The sequence below is a fragment of the Rhipicephalus sanguineus genome, chromosome 1 (assembly GCF_013339695.2).
Source record: "Rhipicephalus sanguineus isolate Rsan-2018 chromosome 1, BIME_Rsan_1.4, whole genome shotgun sequence".
NCBI classification, from domain to species: domain Eukaryota; kingdom Metazoa; phylum Arthropoda; class Arachnida; order Ixodida; family Ixodidae; genus Rhipicephalus; species Rhipicephalus sanguineus.
In genome coordinates this window covers 26,101,666-26,124,052 of record NC_051176.1, presented here as the reverse complement: position 1 = coordinate 26,124,052, position 22,387 = coordinate 26,101,666, and the positions used below count along the sequence as shown (strand labels likewise).

General features: G+C 43.6%; 1 protein-coding gene across 1 annotated transcript in view; it reads left to right on the top strand.

The window, feature by feature from the left end:
* Positions 1-2,229: 2,229 nt before the first annotated feature.
* Positions 2,230-22,387, top strand: part of LOC119402536 (LIM/homeobox protein Awh) — a 146,432-nt gene continuing 126,274 nt past the window's right edge. The window contains exons 1-2 of the mRNA XM_049412099.1: positions 2,230-2,262; positions 6,616-6,797. Of these exons, the coding sequence (XP_049268056.1) occupies positions 2,230-2,262; positions 6,616-6,797 (215 nt within the window). The remainder of the gene's footprint in view (positions 2,263-6,615; positions 6,798-22,387) is intronic.

The following is a 22,387-nucleotide window of genomic DNA, read 5'->3' as shown; positions in this document are numbered from 1 at the left end:
ATTTTAGTGGGGTATCTTAATGCTTTCTGTCCTCTTTGCGAAAGTGAACCGACAACTTGAAGATTTTCTTCTACCTGAGAACATCCGTATTTTAAACACAAGTGCATATTTTCCACCAACTTCATGTTCATTTAAGTTTTTGTTCATTACTACTTGTAAAGCAGTGACTGCACGCCTGTCATAATAAAACTCTCATCGCGCCATCACCCGCACGTGGCGCCGTGTCGGAAAATGTAATCTCTAGCAGCCGACAGACTAGCCTCTCCTAACTGGAACGACTTGAGCAGGTTTTCAGATAAGCGTAAATGTGACAATTGAGATTATTACTAATTGTATAGTCTCAGCAGCTGAAAGAGCTGTGCCACATTATTCTACACTACATCCAAATTATTCTACACCCAGGTGGTCAGAGCAATGTATCAGAAGGAATTGTTTATGTCGTAGTTAATACTTGGTATATGACGTGACTGCCACAAAACAGAAGCACAACGCAGGAAACAAGCACAAACACCACGGCACGGGCGCCATGTTTATGTGTTCATGTGTGTGTGTGTGTGTGTGTGTGTGTGTGCGTGTGTGTGTGTGTATGTGTGTGTGTGTGTGTGTGTGTGTGTGTGTGTGTGTGTGTGTGTGTGTGTGTGTGTGTGTGTGTGTGTGTGTGTGTGTGCGTGTGTGCGTGTGTGTGTGTTTTTACTGCGTGGTGGGTCTTTTTAGCGGCAGTTGTGTCATAGAGAGCAATGTATGAAGCTGCAAAAAAAAAACAGAGCAGGACGCACTTCGTGGATAGCCAGCTTACATTGATCTCATTAACCTTATGCAGAAAAAATGCACGACCCATGCGGAGCCAAGCTCCAAAACATTCTAGGTAAACACACTTCTCCTTGAGAAAAGTGAGGTATTGGGCTAGTTGGTTTTGCATTATTAAATTAGTGCGCTACAGTTACTGGGGCAAAGTAAGTTAGGGAGGACACGCGCTACGAAACGCGCGTCCTCCCTAACTTCTTCTGTCCCAGTAACTGTAGCGCACTATTTTAATCACTCTTCGTTGAGTCGTCACTTGCGAACGCATGTGGGAACAGGTCAAGAAATTCAAAGGGCATCCTTCGAAATTCTCCTCCAAGCCCTGGTACATAAACAAGGGCAAAAAGCAAGCAAACGTTCTTGTGAAACTGTTTTACACAATATCACGCTGTGTAAACTACAGAAACCGATATCTGCCACACAAAAACTCCGCTGATAGGCAAAAAATGATGGCACCAGTAAGAGCTTCCTTGCTTCTCTCTCTTTCTCGCTTTTCTTTCTTTTTATTCCCTTCCCCGGTCTCTGTCTTTTCATTGCCTTTATGTCTCTCTATTCTTATCTTCCTCTTTCTTTCCATTGCTTTTTTCTTCTCTCTCTCTTTTTCACGTGCTCATTTTCGTTGGACAGCACAAGTTACCGATAGCTTAAGCAGCTTCGCCGTTGAAAATACCAACAGGTGCAGCAAATTAACCCTACAAGGTTCCCCCGACACTTCCATCATTAAAAATGAAAGACTACGTTTTGTGCGCAATAAAGCAGAAAAAAAAAGCTTTGGGCGGCATTCACTGCCAGTCCACTTGTGAAAAACGTCTACAGAAGCATGGCTCAAATGTTCGAACGCGATAGCGTTACAAGAGTTCGTTTCGCAGCACTTCCGCTGTCGGCGTCCACGTCGGCGTCGTTGGCTTCGAGCGAAAAATTGGCGCGGTCCGTGAGCGATAAATCGAGTAGGATAATAGAACATGCGTCCCAGCCGTAATCGGCCTTCTGCGTGGTGTTCTACCACATAGCTACATCAGTGCTTGGAGGTGTTTCTGAAGAAAACACTATGCTGGTCGCGTTGACACATGTCATATTGCGTGGCAGAATCCCACCAGGAGACTGCGCAAAGAGTGGGTGCTTTAGAGGCCCACTCTGCTCAGGCCTAATTAATCAGCACCAACAAAGCATGCAGGCGCGTGCATTGCCTTGCGGAGGCGTAGTGGATACTTGGCTCAATACGCAGGACGATGACGTAGCGGGCACTTGGTAACATGGCTTGCATTCTCTGATTGCTTTTCCTCGAGGCACGGTTAAGGAGTCCACGGAGAAGCGAAACGCGGCGAGCGAGTGACAGGGCGATACTCAATTACGCGTTCTCCTCTTGAAAGCGAAGCGTCCTCCAAGTACATTTGGGAGACAGACAGATGCCCAAAGCATAAAATTGTCATGTGGTCCCCGCTGAACGGGAGAACTTCACTGGTAAGCTTGGTGACGAGTCGTCTAAATGCAGACAGAAGGATATCAGCGCGCAATCAAACAGCTCCACGCACATATCGCCTCTAGCTCTGGTCCCTAAGGTCCCTAGAAAGATCGCTACGTACGCTATCGGTAGCTGTAGTTCCTACCGGCACTGCAAGATCGCATGTGACTCAAATTGAAAGGCTGCTTTTTCTCGACAACACGTGTTTTTAAATGTGATATTGCACAAGGCACATTTTATAGTCACGGTTATGCATTCGTTGTACGCATACACGCCCTCTCGCATACTAAAAACTAGCGAATAATGGTTGGAATCTGGCGGCGCTGACTGACACTCCCACGTTTAAATGTACATATATAACCCATAAAGTGGACGGGGGGATGGCCGCCGCGGCATCTCAGTTGGTAGAGTATCGGACGCGTTATTCGAAGGTCGCAGGTTCGGTCCCTGCCCGCGGCAAGTTATCTTTTCGTCCACTTTTCTTTCTTCACATTTACCTTACATTTACTACTAATGACATCCCCTACACTTTCCTGGGCATTATTGTCTGTTAGTGGTCAATAATATTGTGTATAACAAAGGAAAACGAGCCCCTAAGATTTCCACTTTCCTTCAAACACAGGGATAGTGGTCTACTCAGGTAAAAACAGATCACTCAAGGTTAAGAGAGAGGGAATACAAGAATTTTTTTTCGCGAACTGTCCCCACGTGGGACCGGCCCGCGGTGTCACCCCAAAGGGTGGCACTTTCTCCGGATCTTTAAATAAAGTTCTTCGTACCGTACCGTACCTCGGGTTTAACGTGCCAAATCTACATATTATTATGATGGACACCGTAATGGAGGGCTCCGGAAATTTAGACCACCTGGGGTTCTTTAACGTGCACCTAACTCTATGTACATGGGGCTCAAGCATTTTTGCCTCCATCGAAAATGCAGCGGCGCGGCCGGGATTCGATCCGGCGACCTTGGGCTCAGCAGTCGAGCGCCATAACCACTAGACCACCGTGGTGGGCCGGAATACAGGAAAGGCAGGGAGGTTAACTAGAGTATGCCCCGTTTGCTGCCCTATACATGGGGAGGGGAATAAGGGAGTACAAGAGAGAGAGAGAGAAACCATCAGTTGGCACATTTCACAACACAGACGCAAAGCGCAGAGTATCACAGGCGGCCGCCCAATTCCGTTGCCTTCAGAAACTACAGGAGGGCTCGTGTGGCTACAGGAGGGCTCGTGTGTGTTAGATTCGTGTGCAATACGTATTCGTCAGGTCACGATACCAGGCAGACACTCACTAGCTGTAACACCATTCACGACACCTGCCAACTGTTTTAAGTATTCTTTCTTTCCTAGAACGATAGTCGATTGGAATAAATTGCCCGATAAAACTGTGACACAGGATCCACTATCGCAATTTGAATCGCACCTTCAGTAGGAAGCATTTTCGTGTCTGGCTGAGATGTTTTTCGTGCGTTTCTTATTTTTTCCTTTATTACTCATGCTAACTCATTGTCTGTTTGATTTTAAGAATGTTGGAAAAACGCCACGTGCCTGTTTGTTTTGTTCTTTTAAGCGTATGTGCGAACAAACTCATTTATTGTTTTCCCTTATTATTTTTCGGTTTTTGTGCACCACGCTGCCAAGACCTTGTAGAATATCGCAGTCTAAATAAATAAATAAACAAATAAATAAATTGTAAGGAACACTAGAAGCTCGGGACAAAGAAGGGCGACACACCGCTGACTTGCAACACTTTATTCATAGGACAGGAAGGACGGCCTATATACATATGCCCCTTACCTGCCCCACAAGCAGCAAAATTTGCAGAATTATTCTTTGATTATGTTGCAGATAGTACAACCGAACACTGCGCACAGTAGTATGTCATTCAAGCCTGTTAGGAGAAGATATTTCACGAGATGAAAGATCTACATTCTTAATCAGGTCCTGGTTAAATGCTGGCTGCATCCAGGAAAGCAACCGAAAAATGTCCGGTTTCCTGGCTATATCTAGCACTTTAAGCGGGGCCTGATTAAGTGTATATCGGAGGAGTACTGACGCACGTGCTAGTAAACTTCCTGATGAAGTCTGCCTTAGTGAGTTATTTCACGTTTCAACTGTGAATTATGCTTAACCAGCAGCTCACTTTTATCAAAGAAGGGAACACAACCGCAATCATGGCAATGGATGCCCTGATGGCCCTGGGCCGTTTTCTACGCGTTATGGCGCTCTCTTAGACGGTCATTTCTGTCCTACGTATTTCTTCCAACAAGAGAGAGGAATAACGGTTCAAGCTACTTTCGCTGTTGCACAGAACAACGATTACGACTGCCGCTTGAAGCAAAGCTTGGACAACTCCCCCGGAGCGGAAAACACCACCTTAATACTAGTACGTTACCCCACCTTCCGCACTTTGTGGGACATATGATCTATGTACGGAAGTTCTGGTTCTTTTTTTTTTGTTGTTGTTGTTCTTTTTCGACTGGCGCACGCGGTACACGGTCAGTTTCAACACGCTTGATTTGCTTTAAAAGCTTTTCCGGAACAGCTGACACCAGAGCCTTCGTATACCCGGCTGATAAACCTGGGCGACAAAACATTGCATACAATGCGGACCTGAACTACCAGGGCACTGACGAGGCACAAATAGGTATTTCGCTATTTACTAATTTTGATTGTGCCGAATGGAAAGAGAGGAGTAGTTTTTGGCTTCTCAGTTCAACAGATCAGCACACGTTTCCTAGAGAAGCAGAGCCTGAAGTCCGAAAACTTCGAGCAATCATATTCGGGTAGCTGATGCGTCAGCTCCAACAGATGTAGGTTCTGCCTATAAGCACATCACACTTTTTCCGCAGATAGCTCTCATTCAGAGAAAATAATGTTCTATTTGAAATCCTAATTTTAAACCTAGAAAACGGGGCACACATGTCTCCTAGAGAAGCACAACCTGACGTCCATCCAGAAGCTTAAACAGTTATATTCGGGTAACTCATGCGTCAGCTCCAACGGATGTAGGTTCTGCCTATAAGCACATCTAAAACTTTTTTCTGCACCTTGCTGTCATTCAGAGAAAATAATGTTGTAAATAAAATCTTAATTGCAAACCTAAACGAAAGCCAAGAATCTTAATAAAGCCGTCCCAGCTTCCGTCCGTCATTCTTCTCTCGTGCTTTGAAGCATAAATAAAATCGAACTGGCTAGCTTTATTCGCTCCATGATCATAAAATGTTCTTAGAGCGTACACATTTTCCAGAAATCAAAAAAGACGACGAAATGCTACTAGATTATTTGAAAAAAGCAGGATTTTTAGAATCCTATGCAACAGGGACTATACAGGGTGTTTCAAGAAATGTGTCCAACCTTCTCAAAAAATCAGGAAAATGCGATATTTGCTCGGGGCTTTCAGAATTGCTTTTTCTGTAGCGGCAGGAATCTTAAGGTAGTTAAGGGCATCATTTAGGACAGTAATTAAGAAAGTTACAATAATTAACTTTTTAATTAGTGGAGTTAGGTGATTGCGTCAAATGGGAGAATTGAAGTTCTTCATGCGAGGGACCCATCCGAGCTTTCAGATTTCGAAAAAGCGTCCTCTAGTAATTGTTGTGGCGTAATGAAATTCAACCAAATGCAACGGCTTTCAACAGCGAAAGCCATCGAATTCGGTTGAATTTCATTACTTCATAATTATTACTAGAGGCCGCTTTTTCGAAATCTCAATGTTGGGATGGGTTTCTGGCACGAAGAACTTCAATTCCGCAATTTGACACAGTCACCTAACTCCACTAATTAAAAGGTTAATGAATTTAACTTTCTTAATTACTGCCTGAAGTCATGTGTCTAACCATCTTAAGATGCCTAGCGCTACAGAAAAAGTCATTCACTCATTTTGGACGTCTCAGAAGAATATGGCAGTTCCGTTCTTCCATGTTTCTGTTTAGGTTTCGCCATTGAATTTGGTTGAATTTCATTACTTCGTAATTATTACTAGAAGCCACTTTTTCGAAATCTCAAAGTTGGGTTGGGTTTCTGGCATGAAGAACTTCGATTCTCCTATTTGACACAACCACCTACCTCCGCTAATTAAAAAGTTAATTAATTTAACGTTTTTAATTACAGTCCCAAATAATTTCTTTAACCATCTTAAAATCCCTGCCACTACAGAAAAACCACTTCTGAAGGCAGCAGTCAAATATCGCATTTTCCTGATTTTTTGAGAAGGTTGGACACATTTCTTGAAACACCCTGTATATAGAGCACTGGCTACCGGAAACTAAGCCACACTGTTCCCGAAGACCACAATTCTCCGGGAAGGATATATGCCTCTCTGCAAGCGTGTCAACACCTGTTGTGTCGCAGAGCGAGGCGGAGCTGTGCAGCGCGTGCGGGGAGCTCATCGCCGACCGGTTCTTGCTGCGTGTGAGCGACAGCTCGTGGCACGCGCGCTGCTTGCGGTGCTGCGTGTGTGGGACACCCTTGGACCGGCAGCCGTCGTGCTTCGTGCGACACGGAAGCGTCTACTGCCGCCACGACTACGTCCGGTAAGCTATGTACATCTGCGTTCGCACGTGATCTCTAGCCGATGTAGGCGGCGTGAATTCACTGAAGAGGTCCGCATTTACAGATGACTCATGTCCAAAGCTGCTATAACAAAGAGTGGCACAGAACAGCAGAGAGACACACCCTGGAAACACTTATGTGTATGTACTTAGTGCATTTATAGTTTCGCGTTTTGTATCCGTAAGTTCCTGTCCACGTGAGGACGTCAATTACTGTTATCGCTGTAGAGATTTCGAACATGTGACAATTATTACCCTGCAGCACCTTGTTCCGTGTTTATTATGTGAAAGGAAGCATTCATTCTTGCAATTATAAAAATGAAAGAGACTCAAGAGCATTAAGCAAGCCCAGGCGAGGCACATCGCCAATATTCTTTTTACCGTCCTTCATCTTTCAATATTGCAGCTGCTTAATATAAGCAGAAGCGCGTTATTCCATCTAGCTCCAACACAATCCCTGGTCCAGTGGTCGTCATTGTGAGATTATATTTTCAAAATTAATTTCAGGAGGAAATAAATGTCACGTGAACGATGGTCACACGAAAAAAAAAACAATGCTTAAAGATACGCAGTGATGGCTGTAGAATGCAGCCATGATAGTCAGCCATGACAAATCGTTGAATAGGGAATGTCCCCAGGGCCAATGTTTCGACAAAAGGTTCGTCATGGCAGCCTTGGCAAAATTAATCCAGGGGCCTGACGAAGACTGCGTTGGACTCTTGTCGAGGCTGCAGAGGCATTCCTTGGTGAATAATTTCTCATCATTTGCAGCCTCCACCGTTTCCTCGTTTGGAAGCCTGACATCAGGTCACATAAATCGCGAAGCTTGTAATACGTAGTATAATAATTGTTGGGGTTTAACGTCCCAAAACCACGATATAATTATGAGGAACGCCGCAGTGGAGGGCTCCGGAAATTTCGACCACCTGGGGTTCTTTAAAGTGCACCTAAACTACGCAAACGGGCCTCAAGCATTTTCGCCTCCACCGAGCCCGCGACCGCCGCGGCCGGGATTCGATCCCGCGACCTTCGGGTCAGCAGTCCAGCACCATAACCAGTAAACCACCGTGGCGGGTACTTCTATAATGCAGCCAAGAGTATGAAGCAAAAGATTAGTCGTTGCGAATGAGTTAACCATGTCTGTGAGAACGCGTACGTGTTATTCTTTATCTTCATGTAGCTCGTAATATCCAGCTTGTTCTGTTCACGCCAATTTAGCCAAGATTTTCCTGAAATAACTGAATGAAAAGTGGTGCTTTCTTTGTATTTTTGATAGTGACAGGTTTTTATTTGACCGTGACAGGCGCTCCAACACCATCGCGTTTAAAACATCTAGATGCCATGTAGTGACGGTGCTAGCTTTGCTTTGACGAGGCAGCACGCCGCGACAATGCACGAACAACGGACTCGGCAAGCAGCCGGTAGCGTACCGGATGCAGCAGTGGTTGCTTTGGTTATTTCATCGTTGATGGGACGCCTCCCTTCTCTCTCACACAGTCACTGCATTCGTTCTCCGCGTCATGGCATATCGGTAGGAGGTCATGACTCCACGTGACCATATACCGGGCCTGCATTGCCCAGACATGGTGTCGCTTATATCTGGACCACCCTCGCGGACTTTTCGGACATGCAGTTATGGGTTGCCGACAGAAACACTGCCGTGGTAGCCGCTACTTTACACTTTAAAATTTCCAAGGACCGAGAATTACTTTCTCGATTTTACGGAATTCCCGATGAAAGCAAATAGCGCGAAAAAACGTAAGACAAGACGAATAAGGCTACAGCACAAGCCCATACTAACAACTGAACTTTTATTAGAAAGACGAAAATATATATGAAGCCCAAACCACATGGTCACCACGAACACAACCGAAAACCTTAGATGTGCGCATCCAGGTACGTTATCTCTGCCTTATTTAACGCAAGGGAAGGCTTTGCCACACAGTCATCTCCAGCTTTCAAAATGAAAAAAGCCTCAACGAGCTCACGTGCCGTCTGGTCCTTATGACGTGTGAGCACTTTCGCGTCAGACAAGCGAGGAGTACACCTACACTCATGGCAGTGCAGGGCCAAATTAGACCACCGGCTGCCCATTCAAAGATCGACGGTGATCTTGCAGGCGCGCATTCAGACAGCGGCCTGTTTGTCCTATATAGTATTTACCGCACGTGAAAGGCACCTGATATACAACTCCCTTGCCACGTCTTGTCTTACGTTTTTTCGCGCTATTTGCTTTCATCATGAATTACCAACTCGCCCAGCACTCAATCCTTCTAGGGAATTCCCCATTTAACGAAATAATTCGGGCGTCCTCATCACTTCGTTAAATCGAATTTCAACTGGATTACACAAGCCTACTTACGCCCATAATAATATTTATAAAGCCGTTATGAAGACCACAGCGATGCGGGAAAACCGAGCTGTTCTTATGTATAGGCGTTACTGCATTGCGCAGTCAATCAAGTGGTGTCCTAACTGCGGCCGTGTAGTGCACACGCACGCATTCCATCCCTGCAGGGGCTTCTGCTTCGGCAGGCGTTTGGTGAGTACCACCACCGCATACGCGAGCTGATGTGGAATGAGGTGTTCCCTCCCCACCTATCCGCGCGTCCTTGAGCCATGTCGGGCGAAAGGGGATCCTGGGGATTGTGCTCAAGCCGTGGTGTTGGACCTTTAAGGTAGAAGCAACACGTTTCGTTGGCCTTGGGGTCACATAGACGATACCACCGGACTGGCCTACCCGGGGGAAAGGCTGTTTGGTTTACCCCCCTCTCCTAATCTCTCACTTTCAATCGTTGCTGTACTCTCATCACTTCTTTTTACTTCAGTTTTCCCGGAGAACAATTTTGCATGCATGGTCGTGTTACCATATTTGGGTACAGTGATAAACTATAAGTGTTGACGCCTGGGCTGTCGCGCGCTGCAAAAGCTTGCAAGTATGATAAACTACAGCTATTTTATAGATCCGGCGACACCCCTTTTTGGGGCTCCTTGGCTGGCGGGGCTGGCCTTAATGCGGAACACACTGAAAAGCCTTTATGGCTCCATATTCATACCAACCCTCACTGTCTTCCATCTTAAGAGGACTCACTAATAAAGCATTTTTCGTGTATGCTGATCGCCCAGCGGTTGAGGCATAATATTGATAAAGCAGGGCACAAAAAACACGTTCACGCACACATAAGGAAGACACCAGGGCTTGTTTTGTGCCTTATTTGTGTGTACGTGAACGTGTTTTTAGATGCGAAGCATCCCTTTTTGTGCGTTGAACCATTAAAAAAACCATCCGGAATTTCATGTTATTCATTGCGAAAACTGCAGCAGGCTTGTTTAATACACAGGTACGCTGCCATCGCGGCTAAGTGCTTCCCAGGCACTGTAGCACAAGATTATAAGGCAGCCGAACTGGCAGGTGGTGGCCTCATTCCAGTTTCAAAAACTTTTAAAAGCTTGAGATATTCAAAAATATATAAATGTAAATTTAACTCTCAAAGCTACAAAGGCATTCCTACATATACACTGCAAAAAATGTGGCCCCTGTTCACGGACAAAGCTGAAGGTATAGCGCTGCCGAGCATTTTTCCGTGATCCTAATTAAACGATTTCTGTAAAAACGAGTCTTCTTACGAAGTGCTTTCGTTAGCACAGATAAGACAAAGCACTCCGTCACTTTGTTTGAATGCGAGCACTATTCCGTGACCAGAATACAATTTCCTTCAGAGAAAGTCTTCTTACGTACTTCGTGCGTTAAGATACTGCAGAACAGTCCGCCCATATTGTCCAATATATTACGGCACATTTGCCTTATTGCAAAATAATGGTTTTATACCACAACTGCACCATAAAATCTGTTTGCAAAATATGAAAATACTTTCTTTTTATGAACAAAACCACATAGAATTGCTGTGCCACCTATGCAGGTGGCAGTCTCAGTATACACTGGTAACAAGTGAGCGGTGGTCGACCAGTCCAGTAGCCACATACGCCCTCGTACACGTTCGGTATGGGTCTGTGGTTGTTGTTTCAAGCAGATGCTTCGTGACGTATGAACCATAATTCCAATAGTTTTCTTTTCTCCCGCCTTCGTTCCTGATCCAGCATCGTCGCATTGTTTAGGTTGAAGCTATAACCTGCCGTCAGGCGCGTAGCCAGAAATTTTTTTCGGGGGGGGGGGGGGGGGGGTTCAACCATACTTTATGTATGTTCGCGCGTGCGTTTGTGTGTGTGTGTGTGTGAGTGTATATATACACAAGCAAAACTGAAAAATTTCGGGGGGGGGGGTTGAACCCCCCCAACCCCCCCCCCCCCTTGGCTACGCCCCTGCCTGCCGTCTAGAAGTGTTCAACAAGCTGTCTTAAAATGCGCTGGGTGGCTTTAGCAACATCCCCCCTTTGTGTTCTTTGAACATATTTGGCCTTTTCCTGCCCGTTTCGCCGATGTAAGTGGTGTCGTGATCCCCGCATCGTACTCTATAGATGACCCTGCTCTAATTATCTGCAGGTGTGCGGTCTTTGGGCTTTGTGAACATATGTCCTAAGGACGAGGTATACACAAAAACCGCCGAAGATTATACTGGGTTCACTTACAAAGTACAGTGTGGGGATTGCGACACGACTTGCGTAGGCGAAACTGCTGGAAGAAGGTGATCGAAGATTAATGAACACAAAGAGGATGTTGCGAAAACCACCTATGCAACGTGTTCTAAGACTGAACAGCTTGTTGAATGATGCTGAATGACAAAGCATAACTTCGACCTAATCAATTCGATGTGGCTGCCTCGTGTACAAAGGCGGGAGGAAAAAAAATCTTATAATCATGGTTCATTTATTGTGGTGCATTGGCTTGCAACAACAACAGCGGCCCCCTACCAGATGTTTACAAGGAAATGTGCGACCAGTGGACCGGTTGAACTGCGCTTATTTGTTGCGAGCGTATACTGAGAATGTCGCCTGCATGGGTGGAAAAATTTTCATGTCATTTTGTTAATAATTGTTGTGTTAAGTCAAAGTAAACATTTTACAATCAAGCTACACATCCCGAGCTGGTAGATGTGGGGGTAGCATGCCATGTGTATATGCACTGTACTGTGTGAACTTGCAGATGAGTGAAGCATGCCTGCTGCTTCATGCCAAATAAACTATGAGGTACATTCCTACATGCTTCTTTAAATGCCCCTTTGGCAGATGTATTCAGGAACATAATTGTCAAAGGTGTTGCAAGCCCGCATATGAAACTGTGTGCACGGCCCATGGACAGCTCCACTTCGCTCCTTTCTGTACGTCTGAAAAGGAAGTGAAAGAAAACACCTGGAGCAACAGCAATGTTCAGAACTTATACCCATTTAAACATTGCCATGGTGCATGTGTACATGACCTCACGTAGCATAACTGTTTCAGAAATCAAAAAGGCAGAAACGGTACCTTGCAGATATTTCTGGCCTCGTTCTGATCATATGAAGAACAAGCAGCATGATTTCACGAAGACTTATTGCTAGAGTACACAATAATTGAGGGTTAAACACACTACATTCTAGCTGCAAGAGTATTTATGGACGTGCATAACCAATTCTATTCAAATATTGTCATGATGTCGTAGCAAAAGTCTTAACAGTTACATTTCTTTGTAACAACTTCATGCTGCCGAGAAGGCCGAGAGTTACGTGGGTGAAGAAATGAAGAATTGCGCATGTATAAAATGGAATCAGCTCGCAGAAGACGAGGCAAATTGTAGACCACTGCGAAGGGCTACTGCTGCAGTGGATTTATAATAAGGCTGAAGGTGACAAAGATTAAAGCGCAAACGTAAAGGGTGAGCATTAAATTGAGACGCAGGGCTTGCTGTGAACAGCTTTTGATTTTTATCAGAACACAACATGACAGTTGTATATCCTGTATATCTTAACGCGACAGAAGTTGAGCTGAAGATGGTGGCTTGAATGAATGTCAAACCACTGAACAAAGCGTGTTGTTGGAGCCAGTGCTTCAACAAAATGATGTGTCTAAGATGTGGTAGTAACCTTGATGGGATTCGCTGCCCCTATAAATACGAGTCCTCTTGTCGAATCACTAGCTCCAGCAACATTCGTTCTTCAACAATTTTTTAATTAGCTGTAAATCTCGTTACATTCATTACGAACCTCAACTCTACCAAATGTTACTATGTCAATGATAGTGGGTGCAATACCTAAGCTGCAGTGTCATAAGCAGGTGACCGGCTTTTCAACTCTTTTATTATACTAGATCCATAAAGACTACAAACCTTGAGGCAAGCACAACACAAAGAACAAGCATAAGGAAATTGAAAGAGGTTAACCTAATAAACAAGGTATGAATTAGTCATCCCCATTTGAAGTATACAAGGTTGTTTTTCATTTAACTACTTTGCTGTTGAAAAAGATCATGCTGCTAAAAGATCATACCTGTAGTCAAGTGATAATTTCCAGGACAAAATTTGGTGATGCTGAGAGCGTGCATTAAAGTTAGTGCACGATAAGCGTTGGGCGCAATGTCAGAGAGGTGGAGAAGATTTAATGGATAGCAAATACTAAAAAAGAACAGCTCTGAATAACTATCGGAAGGATAAGGACGAAGTAAGGAGGGAAGCATATTATGATAAGCTAGTGCTATGTTTGAAGCGAGGTCATCTTGCCTTAGAATATGCAGTCATAAAGTGAGATCCCGTAAGTAAGCGTCACATGCACTGGTTGTGAGAGAGATATGGAAATGACGGAGCACTTTTTAAATAAATGTAAAAAATGTCCACCCATGCGCGTGTTGGAAACTAGCTCTCATGAAGCCCTAGGTTTCGAGAAAGCTTGATAAAGATGAACATCTCCGCAAGAGAAATTAGTAAAAGGCAGATGGAGGATTGGTAGTGGAAAAGCAGGGCGAACCGCCAAAAACAAACTTGCACAAAACAAGGGTCCTTATGTATAACGCCGAGAGATAAGCTACCAATTTTCAGTTCCTTTCAAGGAAATAAATTTAATTCAGGTAGGAAAGGCATCAAGCAAATTCAAAAATTGAGCGTGGCCACTTGCATGTCACTGCTTCGCTTTAAAGGGGACACCCATAGCATCCATCCATCTACAGATGTGAAACTGTGTCATGCAAGATAACTTATACAAAGTTATTGCTTTGAGCAATTAGTGCAATATATTTCAGGAGAGCAAGTGACTGGGCTGGTTAGTACATGATTAGGACGGGAACAAAGAGCGCTGGACACGGTACGGAAAAAATCTAGACGAGGGCGACAGCACCCTCGTATGTTGTTCTTTCTTCGTCCCGTCTCCAGCGCTGTATGTTCCCGTTTTAATGCAAAATCTTTCTTTAATCTGAAGGTGGCAGTGTTTCATAGCTAAAATAGTTTATTAATTTGCATTTCAAGTTGCATTTTTTCAGCTATAAGGAAACGTGGCAAAATGCTGAAGTTTTAATGTTAACATTTATCAGGGGAAAGAACAATTCTTTCCTATGGAATACTCACAAATAATTGTCTAAAGTTCATCGCCTTTGTATTTTGTGCTGTTCCCTTATCATTTTCCTCAAGATGGTTGTATAGACGTTTGTATATGTTATGCTCCTGTTCTCGCTTAGCACGATCATTTTATGTGTAAGTTATCATTGTAGCCCGCTTTGCAATACTGTTTACTGGTGTCAGCAGTATTGTCAAGTAATAAATAAATAAGTAAATAGATATCCACTTTGTCATAAAACTACTGTGAAAACAAAATAAAAATAAACGTTGCACCCAGACTGTAACAGAGTTGGAAAAAATAGCTTTTTGACCCATATTGCAGCTTAACTTTCGCCATTTGCATTCCAAGCAGAATTGTCGACAAGACATTTTTGTGTGGTATACTTTGCTGGCAATTTATATGCCATTAAAAACTACACTGCTTGGTTGTAAGCAAGAAGAAATTTACTGAAGTCAATAATCCCTAGCCTGCACAAAGAGTCTCGTTCCTTCACCGTCGCTGCACAGCGCATTGGCACAGGATTCACGCGGGTGCCCCTGTGCTCATAGAGTGCAAGTCCAAACGTTGCAGATTTAAGCAATACTCCTGTCTAAAATACCGTGCAAGAACAGTGATGTAATATGCAGTGAAGGCAAAGCTCCAAGAAACTTCACAGAGCCTTGTTATTTTTCATTTGAAACATTTATTTTTTACTTGAAGATAATATTACACCTTAAAAACTTTGTGTAAATTATCACAAGAGGAAACCAGACTATGATGAGTAGGCGATATTTTTGCTTAGAATGCCACATTGTGAAAGAGAACCCGCAATAGGGGTTCAAACGCTGTTTCTTCCAAGTGTCAATTTTAAAGACATTTCTGCGTCTTTTTTCCAGCACCATTCTGAACCCTTGGTAAATGCACTTAACTTATACTGCGAATATATTTCACATGAAACATTCAGTCTTTTTTAGAATATACTTAAAAATGCTGCATTTCGCAATGTTTCCTCACGAATGCAAAAAAGCATAAATTGAAATGAAAATAAATCCGACTATCATAGTCATGAAAGATTGGTGACCATGTTAAAGAAACAAATGCTTTATAGTAATAGCTCGAAGCAATAATCATGCGTCAATTAATTTGCCTGACACTGCTTCATTTCTGCATGCAAAGTTTGAAAGGTCTTTGCTGCATCACGAAATTCCTTCCCCCAAAATAGCGCTTGAACGATTACTTCCCACATTAAAGGAAAGATTACTTTTAAGGGCTCGTTTTTCTTTGTTATACACAATATTAATGAGAACAAACAGACAGCAATGGCAAGGAAAGTATAGGGGGTGTTATTTGTAGTAATTAGAATATAAATATGAAGAAGTAAAGTGGGCGAAAAGATAACTTGCCGCCGGCAGGGACCGTACCTGCGACCTTCGAATAACGCGGCCGATGCTCTACCACTGAGCTACGGCAGCGGTCATCTGCCCGTCCTATTTATAGGGTATATATGTGGATTTAAACTGAGGAGTGTTAGTCAGCGCCAGTCGCAGCCATTGCGGCGAGTGTGGAACACTCTTTTTTCTGCCTATTTTGGCGTCACGTAGCACGTGATCTATTTTACGAGCAGGCAGCTGACCTATAATCCCTCGCATACTACCTGAAGGCATCATGTCTGCCAGAACGAGACCCTCGATATGAATGAAGGAAAGATTACTTTTAAGGGCTCGTTTTTCTTTGTTATACACAATATTAGTGAGAACTAACAGACAGCAATGCCAAGGAAAGTATAGGGGGTGTTATTAGCAGTAATTAGAATATAAATGTGAAGAAAGTAAAGTGGACGAAAAGACAACTTGCCGCCGGCAGGTACCGAACCTGCGACCTTCGAATAACGCGTCCGATGCTCTACCACTGAGATACGGCAGCGGTCATCTCCCCGTCCTCCTTATAGGGTATATATGTGGATTTAAACTTAGGAGTGTTAGTCAGCGCCAGTTGCAGCCATGGCGGCGAGTGTGGAACACTCTTTTTTCTGCCTATTTTGGCGTCACGTAGCACGTGATCTATTTTAGGAGCAAGCAGCTGACCAATAATCCCTCGCATACTACCTGATTTCCCACATTGAAACATAACAGCATCAGTTTTTCGAAATATTGGAAATGGTCAAGAAACGACCTGGCACACTGGCGTGAAATGACCCATATAGGTACAAAAATAAAACAGTGTGCACTGTGAGACACTAAAACGAAGCACTAAACTGATTGTATTGCTAAATTACTTCAAACCCCTGCTCTGAATAACTGCCCACAAGAAGTTGATTGTGAAAAACTTACCTTAACCTCTGACCTATTTTTATCTATCTCTAGTGTAATGAGTCCTAACGTTTGGCACACACACAAAGGCACAATGTATTTCATAAGATTTGATGCCTTCAAACAGCACGGAAGGTCATATGTTAAGAGATAGCGTAAAGTCTGGACTAATTTTAACCAACTATGTTTTAGAACAGCAAACATAGAAAAATACACACTAATTTAGTAACTCACCCCCTCTAAAAGTGTTGGTGTCACAGCTCCAAATTCCATTCACGAGCTATACTGGCTACAATAATTGAACACAGCTGCATTTCCATCTCAATGGTGGATGCACAGAAGTCTACACCAATAGGCATGCACTTTAGATTGACTTCACAAGCCAGATATGCGGTAATCCTGCCGTTGAAGAGCACTACCAAGTGTATGAGCTGGATTACTAAATAAGCTAAAGTGGACGCTTCGGTGCGTTGGTACGGCATATGAAAGCAAAGCAGTGCAGAAGACTGAGCACACGAGCACAGCACTGTTTCGTCTTCCTTTTTCTTGTGCTCCGGGTATTGTGTTTTTTTTTAACACTAATGGATTGATTGCGGAAGCAATGGGCTGCTGCGATTGGGTCATCTAGGTGGAACTTTTTGGGCCTTGTACCAGACTAAAGTGTTCTGCTGTGCAATGCAGCTGTGAAAGCAACAGGGTGCAACATTAGGCTGTAACAGTATTGCACTACAAATCAGGGAATACAAAGCATCGATAAGAATGTTCAGCCAAAATAAAAGGCTTCAGCAAAAAAGATTAAGACACACTCACAGGTTAATACTCATTCACAGCTATGGCAGCCCCATAATTTCTATGTGTCCATCTGTGCGTGCCTTCCTTCCGCCTTTGGGCAAGTTTGTGTAGAATGTCTGCCAGTAAAACAAAAGCATTGGGAACAAGTTCACTTTTTCTAGCATGCCTCACGTAACCCAAATTAACTTGTCTCGCCCAATGAGGTAGCTGTTTAGAAAGCGTCCAAACAGCCGCTGCTTTGTCTATGTATGGCTCATAACCAATTAGTAGCATCCAACATGACACCTGGTCATTGTCAAAGCATATGAGACAAAAAACTGAGACGAGTATAAGCAAACAGCAAGCGGCTATATTTTGCCATTATATCGTTTTCTAATCCAGCCCGATGTCTTCATCGCTTAAATTTATTTACACTGCTATTTTGGTGTTCGCCCTAAACATACTTTCCAAATAACTCACCAGAGAACCTATTTCTCTTACCCGCTATATGAATACACGTTAAAAAGATGGGGCATCAAACATGGTCACAAGAAAAAGTCAGGACACACCGGAGGCTCATCACCTAATCTATCTTTACATTGTTGAGAGTGTAAAATGGACGCCAAAATTCAATGAATGCACAGTTTTGCACAAGCACATGAATAAAGAAATGCGTCCAGTGGTCGAGGCCTGGCATCTCGATAATGCCAGTGCACAAGGAAGCCAACCATCGATTAACAAGCAGAAAGAAGAAATCAAGTGCTTCAGCAGTTATCTCTCACGTAGGCTATCGCGTGTGCCAGATTGATAGGCATCGCCTCTTGCCTGGGCATGCGCAGATAAGTTTTTTGTCTACTATATTTTGTGCCCCTATCCACCTTTTCAGTTGGCGTTAGAGGTGTCTTGACTTCTTTCTTGTGTCCATGTTTGCATGCCCTGCCTTTTTAACATGAATACCTACCAACTAGCTCAGCTGTCTGTTATACTAAATATGTATACAATCTAGAATTACCACTCTGTTCATTGCTGATGTAATAATAACAGTGGGGTTCTGTAATAAGAACGTCATTTTAAAAGCACACGAGCCTCTAGGATTTTTCACCTCCATCGAAAGTGCAACCACTGCACCAAAGATCGAACCCGCACCTTTCAGATGAGCAGCTGACCATTATAACCACTGTATTACGGCGGGGGATGTTCACTTGGTAATGTAGGTTAAAGTTAAGGATTATGGAAAGAGCTGTAGGTTGAAGAAAGACATGCAATTAATCAAAGAGCTACAGACATTATGCAGTTTAGATATTTCTGTAATCCAAAGGGCTGGTGCTCAAGGCATACACCTAAGGAACTCCTGTTCAGCGTCTCTTTTCGAACCAAAGCTTAGCAGAATCGATGTTCCTGTCTACATATTGCTCAGAAAACCACAGTTAAATAGCTGAAAAGTAAACACTAGAAGACAGAAAAAAATCAATTACTTGTATGATATTAAGCACCTCAAGATGCAAATGCACCAAACACCCTGGACTGTGAAACGCATTGATTGAAAAGATATCAGTTAAACAAAGCAGCATAGCAGTGAACTTCCAATGAATGAATTAATGAAAAACTCTATTAGTGCAAAGAAATTCTCCCGGCGAAGGTGGAGCCTGGTTTATTCAATAAGTGCCATTATGGATTTTTCATGGCACACGAGCCATCTTCTTTTTGCCCTGTGGCAGCTACTTGGAAGTTCACTGCTCGGGTGTTAGCGTCAGCACGCTGGTTATGTGACTGGGAACCAGCGTGCTGACGCCAACGCCCGAGCAGTGAACCTCCAAGTAGCTGCCACAGGGCAAAAAGATGGTGGCTCGGGTGCCATGAAAAATCCATAATGGCACTTATTGAATATACCAGGAAGTTTTGTATGATAAATGTATAAATTACCACTCACAGAAGCTGACATTCTATTTTAGAAATGATCATTGCAAAAAATAAAGCAAGAAGGCCACGTGATGTGTGAATTTACCATTCATAAGTTAAAGCTAAAGGGTCACTAAACAACCCCGGAGTCCAAAATTTGTGACAACTGCCTGCTTGTAAAATGTGAACATGTTGCCACAGGAATTTTTTGATTAAGTGTTGTAATAATGAAGTCACAGGGGAATAAACAAACATTCCAGCTGGTTTCAGTTTCTCGCTCAGCCTCACCATCGTGAAGAGGGGCTTCCTCGATGTGCCACTGTGCCAGAGCGGTGCGGTGAGGAAGCACAGTTCAAAGCACTGGCGAGATAAACAAATTCGCAAAAACTGTGACAACCACAGAGCCAATACTGCATCATGCAGAGCCAAAATGCCGTTTCACATTGCAGAGGACTATTCGACAATCAGCGTTACTTAACGTTGCTCATAGGTAACATTACACCACTTCGCTGGCAAAGAGGACTGGTCAAGCGCTGAAGAAGAGGCGCGGTTATTGTTTTTAGAAGTGGAATGTCTGTGATATTCGCACAATGTGATTGCTGCGGCCCTCTGTGCGAATTAGCGAGATTGTTTGGGAGGTGTAACAAAAAGTGGTGAGAGCCTGCTGACTGGCCATTTAAGAGAATTTAAACATACATTACAAGGAAGTGCACTTGTAAACAGGAAGTAAACAGGCAATTAACATGCTCAATCCATGCAGCATAGGGATGTCACATACCTTTGCAAGGACTTTATTATGGTGGCTGCATGTTTGTGTAGGCCAGAAGCAGCAGGCGCGTGGCTTCCATGAATTTGGTCCGTTCGTTCAAGGGAAACTGCTGCTCACATCCTTGTAGCACTGCTTTTTGAAGATGCTTCCTGCGATAACAAAATGAGCACAACACAATTATGGTCTGCAAGCATCCACAGATGACCTACATTGCTGTCCTTTCTCATTAAATTCAGCTCAACACTAAACACTGCGACAGCAGCATTCTCCTACATTACAGGGCATCATACTGCTTTCCCTGGCCTGGTTTTCAGTTAAGTAATTGTTTTCACCCATAACAGAACGTAACACTAGTAAAGCTTCGGTTGGGGAGGGTGCAGTCGTAAAGTATGTATACACAGTAAAAATGTGAAAAAAAAACAATGGCATAATTTCACATGAGGTATAAGAATTATCATAATTCCTTCAATGTCAGACTCCAAGAAGTGTGTAATTGAGCAAGTTTTGATTTTAAGGTATCACAAAACAATGCGCTTTATGGAAAGTGGGATATGCAGAGTGAACTCTGAAGTTGAAATTGACTGCCTCTACTGGCTCTGTAGCTACAAGTGCATTGCTAAAGCTGCTTGAATGCACTTTAAGAATCCTGTGTAATGGTATGGTCAGATGGACAGACAAGACAAACCAATTTGTTCTCACTTAGCTGCCATCACAGCAAAATGTTGCTTCAGGTAAGGTTTCCTGGTATGCAGAATGCACATGCACGAACTTGGTGGCTGTGCCATACCGCAGTAAACATGATCGACATCTGCTCCATGTGCGTGAGCAGCTGGAAAGTGAGAGAGAGACAGATACTCTTTATTAGAAAACAGATTTTTGCCGGCGTCTGTATACCGCTGGCATGCTACTCTGTGTAGGGATGGGGAATGAGATTGACGGACTAAAGAAGAGAGGGGAGGAAATAATAATAAGGAGAAAGTGCTAAATTACACAATCAGCTGTACCATGCACACCAGTGGCGTAGGCAGACATTTTTTTTCGTGGGGGGCACCTCCTTGACCCGACATTGGGTCCGGGCATATAAGTGAGGTCAAGTGTCATTTTGTGCTCTGTGTCCCACAGGAAAAACATTTTCGGGGGCGGGGGGCACGGGCACGGTGTGCCCCCCCCCCCCCCCCTCCCCGGCTACGCCGCTGATGCACACATAGCTTAAATTCCAGCAGTGGCAACATTTCGCACCTCATACTAGCCTCTGGACATTTTACTCCTTGATGCTGACAGCTGCATTCACTGTTTTCATTTCTAGTATACATAGCACGTGCACACAAAGTGCCCAATAACTGTGGGAAGCAGAGCAGGTGGTCCGAGGTTATCAATACAATTCATTGACAAGAATTTCACAAATCACTCAAGCCTGTTGTTTAGCATAAGTGATGAAAATGTGCAGTCAAATGTACGCAGCGAATTCAGTAATTGGCCTTGAAGAATAGCAGGAGATAGGTTGAAGCTTTTCAGAAACAAACCGTATACAGTAAAGTCTGTCCCAGGTACTGCAATCACGAAGTTATAAATTTTAAAGTTGGCCGCTATATTCTTCAGGCACCATGCATTAAATCTATGAAAAAGCTAACAACCCTGTACAACAATGCGTGCTGCAAAAAGTCATAAACCTTAATATTTTTGGCACAATGCCATTTCCCAGTTCCACGTTTTACAGAAAGGCAACATTCATCTTTGCAAAACTAAGCCATATTCTCAGGCAAAATGCACTGTCCATGGTAACAAACACATGGGGTACGCTCTTCTATAGCTTAGCTGGTTTTACTGGAACTAAACACTATGGTAACGCTATCTTAATTGAACTGGCTAGCAAGAGCCTTCTCGCTGGTGTTTATGTGAAGTAATTTCACCTTCGTGGAACGTCACAAGAGTAAGTGGCACATAACAATGAGTGCGAGAACACAGTAACACGATGTGCAACGACTACCAGTTATGCCCATTCGTGGAAACTATTGGGCTTTTCCCCCGAATGAACCAGTTGGAAATAACCCTTTTGCATGAATAAACTTAAGTTGGTTGCTGGCATACATCATGTTGTTACTCTGCATCTCTATCTCATTTAACTAGCACTCACTGTTTCCCTTCGACATGACTAGCTCAAAACAAGATTCTTCATTAAATAGAACTTTCTACATTACCTTTACGTTGGCTACAGATGCTTATTTCTTCTGCCTGAATAAGCACCTCCTATGGCATGATTGCCTCAGCCACCTTCTGAACTGCATGACCAGCACTCCACTGTTTGTCGTGGCACTGCTGTTTTGCTGCCTGCAGTACGTTGCGAAAAACTTCAGCGTTCAAAAAGAGA